Source organism: Alligator sinensis, unplaced genomic scaffold (genome assembly GCF_000455745.1).
Source record: "Alligator sinensis unplaced genomic scaffold, ASM45574v1 scaffold583_1, whole genome shotgun sequence".
NCBI classification, from domain to species: Eukaryota; Metazoa; Chordata; order Crocodylia; family Alligatoridae; genus Alligator; species Alligator sinensis.
This window is the reverse complement of record NW_005841983.1, coordinates 545,371-555,963: the sequence shown is the minus strand read 5'-3', so window position 1 is coordinate 555,963 and position 10,593 is coordinate 545,371. Positions and strand designations below refer to the sequence as shown.

General features: G+C 41.0%; 1 protein-coding gene across 2 annotated transcripts in view; it reads right to left on the bottom strand.

Moving 5' to 3' along the window:
* Positions 1-1,748: 1,748 nt before the first annotated feature.
* SH3KBP1 (SH3 domain containing kinase binding protein 1) overlaps positions 1,749-10,593 on the bottom strand; it is a 343,403-nt gene continuing 334,558 nt past the window's right edge. For both annotated transcript variants that reach the window (XM_025201103.1, XM_025201104.1), the window contains 5 exons: positions 8,988-9,097; positions 7,477-7,602; positions 5,745-6,016; positions 3,618-3,681; positions 1,749-2,229 (listed from right to left, as the gene is read on the bottom strand). In XM_025201103.1, coding sequence (XP_025056888.1) covers positions 2,188-2,229; positions 3,618-3,681; positions 5,745-6,016; positions 7,477-7,602; positions 8,988-9,097 — 614 coding nt within the window. In that variant the 3' untranslated portion in view covers positions 1,749-2,187. The remainder of the gene's footprint in view (positions 2,230-3,617; positions 3,682-5,744; positions 6,017-7,476; positions 7,603-8,987; positions 9,098-10,593) is intronic.

Sequence of the window (10,593 nt, the reverse complement as noted above, 5' to 3'; positions counted from 1 at the left end):
TCAAATAATGGCATTTCAGTAAGAATATTTAACTAATGCTTTTGTTCATGTAACAACTGAGCAATGGCAATTTTATTTATAAAAACATTTACTAAAGTTTCACTCAAAAATTTGAAATCTCAAACATCTTCACTGTATAAGCAGCACATGCTGTACCAGAGGAATTGGGTTCACTGGCAATGTTCTCTGTGGTCCTACAGAAGACCAAGAATAAAATCCCTTAAAGTAACATGCAGACATTACATACATTGTGCAATTAACTGGTTAATTGCACAATAAATTTAGACCAGCCACACGTGCAAAGAAAGACAGGTCACATGTGCAAAATAATTATCATGCAATTAACTGGTTAACTGAGCAATAAATTTAGACTGGCCACACATGCAAAGTAACTGTCACACCATAAACATGTCTATCCAGCTATAAAAATAGCCAAGCTGCTATAAAGTTAGTGCTTGAAAATGTGTAGCAATGCCATAGCTGGTTTCTATCCAGCTTTAGTCTGAACGTATGGCATGGCCTTCATCTACAGCGTGTTCTGGCAGATTCTTATAAGAAACTTTAAGGGATTTTAATCTGGGCTTTCTGTAGGACAATAGAGAACATAACTAGTGGACCAAATCACAAAATTGGAAACCCTCTGGCCATTTATAAATGCTACTAATAGACAGAGAAATAAGCCCTATCCAGATCTTGGCAGGCAGGACAGAAATCTGTGGTGTAGGATCTCTGGGGTGGAATCACTTAATAACACTTGGCATGAGGAGTAATGAATCCTTTGTTTGAATTTTACCACTCTGTAACCTCAGCATTATCACTCATTCCCTCCACAAGCTGTGCAAAAATAGCTGCATTTAGTTGCTTCATATAAACTCAACAGAGATAGCAGAGCATATTACAACTGTTCTCAGTGGCTGAAAGAAACCTGCTGCCATCAGAGAATGTATGAAACCAGAGCAGTCCTGTAATTCCTTGTTTTCCAATTGCACTAACAGGAAAGAAAAAGTTTACTCTGAAAAGGAGAAATGTTCTACTACATGCACACACAGATACATTTAACATTGGTTTCAATAAGAGCAGGAAAGAAAGCACTGCTGCTAGAACATGGCAAATGATACCACATAAATGACATCACGCACAATGAAGGACTTCATGCATGAATAAAACAACTTTTTTATTGATGATTTTTAGGTTTTTTTATTTTTGCTTTAGTAATGCATATCTGCTGTTCACTCCATGTGCAAAATTGGGGATGGAGGCAGGTGATTCGTTTTTGTAATCAAAATCAAGCAGAGATGAACTTTCTAGCTGAATGAGAGGCCTATTAAAAACAGGAAAGCTAAAAAGCCACAGCTGATAAGACAAAGCTGCTCCCAAACCTGCAGTTTGTCATGCCACCTTAGCACACATCCGGCTGTATTGACAGAGCAGCTAAATATTAAGAGTGACCTCTAGTGGACCAAAATGACAGGTGTCAGCAGGACAGCTACAATCTTGAGATCTGGTTTGCAACCAGCTTCAATCAGTGTGGCAAAAAGAAGGCACAAATCATTGCAAAGACCAGATTTTTCCATTGTTTTCTTCTTCTTTTAAATACACTATAGTACACAAACTTAAATTTATCTTGTATATTTTTTTGGACATAAAATTGCATATATAACAGAATTTAAAACCATAACACAAAAAGTAGGCTCTTCTACCTGAAGCAACACCCCCCCCCCCACCCACCCCACACACACACACACACAGTAACATTCATTCCTGACTATATGCAGTACAAATATTTTAGGAATCTGTGACAAAAGACAATTTTTAAAAAAAAATCAAAATCATAAAGCTTGTAAACGGATAATCTGAAATACATTTTATTTATGGAAAAATATCATCAAAATAGTACCACTATGGACTAAACTGCCTGAGTTTTCATTTTATCTGTGATCTTGAAGTAGAGAGCCTTTAGCACAATAGTAACAATTTCAGTCACAACCAGTGCCATACAGCAACTGCTTCGTGTAGTTTTTCTTTTCGTTGGTATTTCTGTTGTGCTATCAAAACTCTTGTGCTAATCCTTCAAACAAAGGGATGTTGAGGCAATTCTTAAATCATTTGGCACAAAGTTATTTTGGCTGGGGCATAAATTTGAGTCTCAGTCATGATGAGTAATGTAACATTCCATCTATCAAGTATTCATTTTGATTGAAGAGCTTTCTTTATGTCATTAACTTCCATCTGAAAAAAAAAAATAGATTTTTAAAAAAATGTGCCACCTAATCAAATTCAGGAATAGCTGCCATAAGTAGCATAACAAATTAAGCCTATATCATTGGGTATTTCAGGGTGGGGTATAGGTTTTGTATTTGGGGGGGGGAGGAGAGGAGAGAACTGGGTTTTTTTTGGTTTTGTTTTGGTTTTTTTTTACTTACACCACTGCCAAGGGTTGCACAAATCCAGGTGATTAACTCTCACTAAAGACAGCTGAACATAGCTCCAGAACCAAACTAGGACAGTCACTGGAACATGACATGAACCTACTATTTCAGATTTCTCTCCTAGGAGTCTTTGCAGTGCTTCCCAGCCCAAAATGTTCCTTTTTGCACAGAAACTACACTGGGGTGTCCCTACATGAGAAGTTTACTGAGGAGCTAACTAATTAGCTCTGCAGTAAAGCATCACCATCTATAGGTGTGGTGCTATTAGGACAGAGTAAACTAATTAACTCTGCCATAGGATAGTACTGCCAGACACAAGTACTATCCAACAATGGAGTTATTTAGTTCGCTGCGACGCACATGTAGACACTGATGGGGATGGCTGGAGCATGAGGGTGCTTCAGTGTGGGGCACAGGCAGAGGGAGAAAAAATTATTTGTGGGGGCTGAGCATAGGCATGCCCCCCCCCCCCCCCCCCCCCCCAGCAGGTAAGTCTGTAGGGGAAGGGGCAGATCAAGGCACCCACAGTGAGGGAGGGAGTGGGACACAGGCAGGAGCAGGAGTGGGGGTGAGTAAGGCAAAGCCCAGCGCACAGCAGCAGCCAGCCTCTGCCCCACGTACAGCAGCAGGACCCTGCCCCCGCCCGTGTCCCTTGATGAGCTGCGCAGGCTCCAACTGTCCCACCACCCGGCCTGGCCAGAGCCCCACTCCCTCCAGCCCCTGCCCCTGCCTGTGCTCCACTCTCTTCCTCACCGTGGGGGCCTCAATCGCCCCCGCTCCCCAGCCCATTCCCCTTCATAGAATGGATTGATACTTGCCAGCCACACTGGGCAGCTAGTGATCCACATGCTGGGCTGTGATCCTGGTTGTGTGTGTTCCCCTCCCACCTGCTGCTGCAGCTGCCTGCAGCCTGTGGACGGGCTGCCTTGTGGCCCTACCCACTGCTCTGAGTTTGGTGGGGCTGAGCCCCATTAGTCCTGGCCTTCCACCGCCTAAGGTGTGGGAGCTGCCTGCCAGCTAGTTCCCCATTGAGGCACTCATGTCCCAGCCAGCCCCTCCACAGCATGTTGAGCCAAGTTGGAGCAGCCCTGGGCTAGAAGGCTCAAGTGTCATAAGAGCTTCTTGGTCCTAAATCTGATCTGCCACTATCCCAGTGAAGTTGCCTCCTGCCTATAAAATGAAAATTACCTGTAATCGTAGACGGATCTTCTTTTCTTCATCCAATTCAGACAGCAATTGTTTGATCTCTTTTCTATTAAAAATAGCGCAAAGTTCACATATTAGAATAAAAGTACAATTGTTTTCTTGAGCCTTGTTTTCCTCCCTGAAGCAGTATCAGAATTCTCTAACCTCCGGGTTATATTTTTGGCCTACTACAGTGAAAAAATTGAAGAGAAGAGGGGCAGCAAAATGGATTAGGATGGTGGTAGGTTAACAAAACTAGTAACATAAGCTTTGCCTATGTTGCCACACATTTATCTCTTTTAAAACAATTTATTTTAACACCATTTGTTGCAATTTAGGAAACAAGATAATTCCAAGGTTTGGATCAATAACAATCTGTTGTTGTCCAGGGGCCTCTGTGATGGGCAAGGTGTAGGAAAGGGAGAAGGGGGCACTGGGGGCACAGGACAGAGCAGGCAGATAGTGAGTCTCCATGAAGACAGGTCAGGACCCCTCTGGGCAGAGCATGCCTAGCCAGGCAGATGGGATGGGGCTGTGGGCAGGCGGGGAACGATGTCTGGGAGCAGGACGGGTAGCCGGGGCTGGGATCGTGGAGCAGTGACAGACCAGGGCTGTGCTGGGAGAGGATCACGGCTCTGTCTTGGGCCCTGGCCTTGCGCTGTCACCGCCCTGCAATCCTGGCCCCAGCTCCACCTGCCCATCCCACTCCCAGACACTGCTCCCCACCCACCCGTGGCCCCATCCCACCTGTTCAGCCAAGCACACAGTGCCTCCAAGGATCCCAAGCACATCTCCATGGAGACCCACCCATCCGCCTGCTCCATCCAGCGCCCCCAGCAGTGGGTGCGGGGGAGACAGGCAGGGTGCCTGGACAGCAGGACTAGGTCTGGCGGCAGAGATGCAGGACAGTGGCAACTGGATGGAAGTGCCATCACCAGGCTGCCAGGAAGCAGAGTCTGCCGCTGCACTGCCCCAGCCCAGTTACACACCCAGGGGTGGCAGGACCAGCTGCACGTACCACAATCCAAGATGCTCCCCACATTTGGGCCAGGCAAGGCTGACAGACACATTGTGGCCCAGATAAAATACTTTGGCAGACCATATTTTGCCTACCTGTGTTAGAACATCAGGCTGAAGGACTGAGGAGTGGGGGCCTAGTTGCTGCTTATGAAAGGCAGTCAAGTTGGCTCAAAATGGGGGGGGGGGACAGTGAATGAGCAGCTCTCCACATTCTTTTTTGACCCTGCCACCATAGACTTTTATAATCTCCTTCTCTGTCCCTCTTCCATATGCCTCTCCAGTACAGTATCTTCAAGTGTGCTTTTACATTCAGCTTTCTTTTTATTTTTTACTGCCCAAATACTACAACAGACATCTTGACTGAGAGTTTCCTGTTTTCATTCCCGCTGAAACAATGGAAGATATCAACTAAGTCATGAAAAGGCCCCAGATTCTCCCAAGATCATGGACAATTAAAAAACAAAACAAACAAAAGACACCTAAATAAATAAGATGCGGGATAAAAATATAACAATTAGTTACTCTATTAATCACAGTTCAGTAATTCATCTGGAGCAGTGGTTCTCAACCTATATGCTATAGTGGGCCACACCTGCAGCTCTCAGTGTGTTATGTGGGCCATACAGGATGTCACATGAGCCGCAGCAGTGTGCTGATTGAGCCACATGCAGCCTGCGGGTCACGGGTTGAGAACCGCTGATCTGGAGTAAAAGCTTTCTGTGCAATTGCACTAACAGATAAGCAACAAATTATTAGTGTTAATGTAGAACATATTTAATAATTTTAGTATCAAAACCTACTACAAAAGCTTTAGGATCAATGTACTTAGGAGTCTTTTAATTGCTTCTCTCATACTGAACACTTTCAAACCATTAACCCGTGTCAAGTCTAAAGTTCGGCTTTTTGAAAAGCCATTAACACCTACATATGTCATAAAACAATACAGCTCCAGAAAAACTGTTCCAGATTAATCAATACAGTGTTTATCATTTTTCCCCATAACATATCTTCAAGAGACTGTTCAACAGAATTCACACACAATTAACCACCTTCTCCCCAATCTTGCCTCTTCTCTCCCTCCTAATAGATCTTGTAGCCTCTAACACTTACTTTTGCTGGTCTTTCATTGTTTCAATAATGATTCGTAGCTCCTTAACCTGTGTTCTCAGCTCCTCCAAGGCTGCTTGCCCCTGACTTGAGAACTCAGTCTTTGGCTTTCCTTCAGTACTGAATAAGGATGGGGAATTTGACCTTTGGCCTGTTGTTCCCCCAGTAACTGAATGAAGTACAGTTGAAGGTGAGGAGGATAATGATGCTTGTGCACTAATTCCACTGGTTAAACTCCCTGGTTTGGGAGGTAATGACGTTTTATTGTCAGACACCTGTTAAAGAGAAACAATGAATGTCAATGATCAAAAGCTTCTGATTTCTGAAAGGCAAACACATCACCACTAGGTATTCTGCTTTGTAATCATACTGAAAGGTTTGGCCAGGAACCTGGCAGGCTTGTCCACATGTTGGATACAAAACCAGGTAGTCAAATTTACATTTATGAACATGCTCCACATCAGAGACTGTCAGTGATTCCAGAAGTTACCACTGGAAGGCTCTCTGTCAAAGCTGCTACAAAAGGTAAGGAAAAAATGATAATCCAGTCTAAGGCACTGGAAAGGGCAACACAAAAGTGCAACGAGTTAGAAGCTTTGATACATATTTTTAACTAAGTGTTAAAAATATTGCAGATAATTCTCTAAGAAAACAAAGCTTTAGATGCATACACAGTTTTACTCAGCACTTTGCCATTTTTACATGCTAAAAGATGCCTAAACCATCTGCTTTATTTTTGAGAGTACAGAATGTATGTTGCCCTATGAATTTTTGTAGTCAGATTACAATTGTCATTCTGCACTAACTGAACGATTCTGTCTTCCTTCTTTTTGCCCAACGAATATATATATGCCTCAAAAGTCCCTTAGTATGGCCCATCAGAAAAAAACATGGCATTGTTGGAAGTGTAATAATCTGTCAAATAATAATATGGAAGTGTAATAATCTGCCATGACAAAATATTCAACTATTAACTTTTTGTACCATGTCTCTGTTCACCTTGATATAATTAAGCTAGGGACTCTTTGTTTAACCTACCTAAGTAGGTAAGTGACCCACACCACTTAAGTACCAAGTTGCCTCATGATCATTCTATCCTTGTGACATTCCCAGGAGATAGGAAAGTTTTGTTCCATTTTACAAACTGGTCTACAAACTGTTTTTGTAACAAATGAACTCTCTTTCACATAAGGCTACAATTTTATACCAATACATATTTTGTATTAATATGTATTATAGTGGATACATTTATACAATCATAAAGGTAGTTTACCAGTATAGTTTATTCCTCTTTTTTAACTAATACAGATACAGTTGTACAGAAACTATTCTGTTTTTTACTGGCAAATCTTCTCAATGTAAATGTACTTCACTCTAGCCCAAAAGAGCTTTTCCTTGTTTCACTTACGGAAGTAGCATAAGCTGTATGAACAAACAAACTTTATTGGAAGTATAAACATTGTTTCCATTGGAAAGGTTTAGCATTATAGCTGTGCCAGAATAGCTGCACACAGGGCAAACCTTCTCTAGTGTAGACTAAACATAGGCCTTTTATCTATGGTACAATAATCCTTCAGTACAGCTTGCTTTTTTTTCTCCAGCTTACTCTGAGATGCCTAGTTATCTACAGTGATAGCAATCATGTATAAATCTCTCAAAGAAATAATTAACAAATAAATAAAGAAAATCCAGGTACATGAAGTTAAGATAGTAGAGGTAGAGTGATCTAACTTACTTGTGATATTGTAACAGTCTTTGCTTTCTTTGACACTTCAATTGTTTTGTGTGTAAGGGAGATATGTTCCTCCTTCTCATCTTCAGGACTTGGCGAGTCAAAGAAATCAGAACTTGAAAGGGAGGACTAGTCAAAAAATAAAAACAGACTGTTTCATACACTAAACAATATTATTTACATGGCAAATAGTCAGTACAATCAAATAAAAAGTTATAACTCAACACAACTTGTACCTAACCTAGAAAGGATTTCAAAATGTGGGCATGCAGCCATTCCCAGAAAGAATTTTAGTTTCCTCAAGTCAGAATTTTTTTTGAGGTAAGTCAGGTCAGCCACCCTGGTGCAGTAGGACTGGTTTTCTAGTGCTATTGGTGTAAACAGGGAAGAAATTCATTGTGTCCTTTCCCTCATCTCTTTACTCATACATTTCACCTGTAAAGAGCCAGCACAATTTTGATCCAAGGGTTGTTTTTCTTTAAATTAATATAACCTTCCATTTTTCTCTAGTATTTCCTTTCTTTTTTCTAGCAGATCAGTAACTGCTATTATTGTTTGCAGTAGCCTGCTTTAACTCTGACTTTCTGGGATGCAAAATAGTATGAAAAGAAAGAAAAATTACGCTGGGAAAAACAACAACTAGAGATTTTGCTCATTAGAGAATCTTAAGCCAAAAACTGCATGAGCCAAGAATAACAGCTCTACAGTAGATGAGCCAAGGTACACAAGCAAGAACACACAAATAGTTGATACATATCTAGATAACGAAATTTAGAAGTATAATCTGATATGTAGAGTAGCTGTACCTACAGGTGCATTATAACACCAACATAGGATGGGCCATCAACACAGAGTGTGCAAGTTAATCATGAAAACAGCCAAGAGGCTCCCACAAAGACATTTCCCATATGTCTGTGAAAATCTCCATGTTCCAAAAATTCATATAAATTTACAGAGAGGAAGAAATAGTGATTTTTGTATATTTATTTGGTTTGATTTACCATTTAATAGCAAATCAAATGAAGAAATATCATTTGGCAAATAAACTTACAATGCAGTAAGTTCCTTATGTCAGACATGCTGAAACTTCATTCCAGGAAATGTATAATGTATTTATGGATTCTATAATACCATGTTGAATGTGTATAATTTGAAAATAGGGGCGATTTCTGAAGACCTCCAATGGAGGCAAAGGAATATCCATAATGGAGAACGTTCCCAAAACACTTGATAGTTAGTGCAAACTGCTCAATTCCAAAGATTATTATTAGGTATTTTTAGGTGCCCAGTTAGGATTGACAGGGATGATTTAGCAGCATGCAAAGAATGGATGACAATCTTTTAAGACAGGACAATATCTTAAGTGACATTCAAGATTATGGCCAAATTGTAAGATTGGACTCCCTGTGACAGTGATACGGTAAGCGTAACTGAAAGGGTTGGATGACACAGAAATTATGAAAAATAAGATTACAGAAAATCATTTAAAAGAAAGGAAAGCAAAATCAACTTACCAATGTGAGCGACTGGGAAGGTGGTCGCCTGCCAGTGGCTTTTGGTCTGGTTGTAGTTGGATGACTGAGCTTCTCAGCAACAGGGACTACAGAGTCAAAGCCTTCCAGATCTTAAAAACATAGGCAGACAATATAGTCAAGTTGTATTTCTCTCTCCAGGGGAAATAATAAAGTTTTATTAAAAAAAAAAGCCATAAAATCTCAAAGAAATCACGCATGGCTGCACTTGTAGATTCCATATAATAAGGCAAAGAAAGAAGATGTACAGGAGCCTTTTCTTTTGTCCAGGCCTGCTCAGACTAAATGATAAGATGGGCACTGCCATGTGAAACAGAAAATGCAGCTGCTACAGAGGCTAATAGTTGGACAAAGAATACAACACATTCTCCCACAATTCATGTAATCAATTCTAAATGTGCACCGCAGCATCTCATACCAATTGCTAATAGGATTCTAGGAACACTGTGACTGTAAGGGAGTCTCCTGGGTCAGTGAGTCCTGTGCTCTCCTACTGCATTATTAAATCCCCTTTTTTGACAAGAGAAATACTTGTAATAGGCTAGGTATAAAAATTAGTGGGTGGGAGTGAAACCCTAATAATGGCATATTAAAACTGCACAGGGGTTCAGGGAAAGTAGATTTTGTGGATGGGGGCCTTGACTGGCTTTGTGAAACAGACTGATGAGGTGTTTTCTGAATCTGGCCATATGGCAGTACATTTACTGAAAGAGCAATGTGACATCTGAAGGAGTATTACAAGCCCTGAATGCGTGTTTGAAATTAGATGAGTGGCATTAAACCATCTAATCTTATGGGTTATATTGTTTTAAGTCACCTCAACTTAAAAATACCCTATTGAACTGCTAAATAGAAAAAAAGGCTGCTGACAGACATGAACCCTCCCCCCACAGCACTTTCCTGGAAGAGGAAGCATGTTAGTTTGACCCAGCTCTCTAGCATCTGTATAGATCAGGCACTTCTGTGGGACTTTTTGACGCTTATCTAAACCTGATCCAAGCAGCTATTATATCAAAGCGCCAAAAAGCCCTGCTGAATCACACGATCTATACAGACATTGGGAGAGCCAGGTCAAATTAATGCAATGCCTCTTCTGGGCATGCTCTGTGCTTGGCATGGGGGCATGCTGAGCTTAAAGCGCTGCTTTGTTTTGTTTTTTCCACGTCTGCAAGCAGCCTGATGTGCAATGCATATGCATGTGTGAGCGCTCACATCCCACAACTTTATCATGCTAAGGGAACACACAATACAAGAATAAGCTAGGTATAAGAAGGTATTAGCTGTGAACCAAATTCGGCATACATGTTTTATATTATGAACAGAGTAATATTTTTATGACACAAATTAATAATTGTATATGCCAGTCATTTTCAGACCTGTTAAAGGAAGAATTAATCTTCTGCAGAGAGGAATAAGACATGAGGAGGGGGATGTGGCTTGCATTGTTCAAACTAGAATTGATGACACTTGTCTTCACTGCTACCATATATTACTGCTTTAAGTTATGCATGGCAGAAAATGGTAAGTTCTACTCCTCCTATTTTTACTCCACTGAACCAAGAATGCAATGTATGCTAAGGCAGCTTCA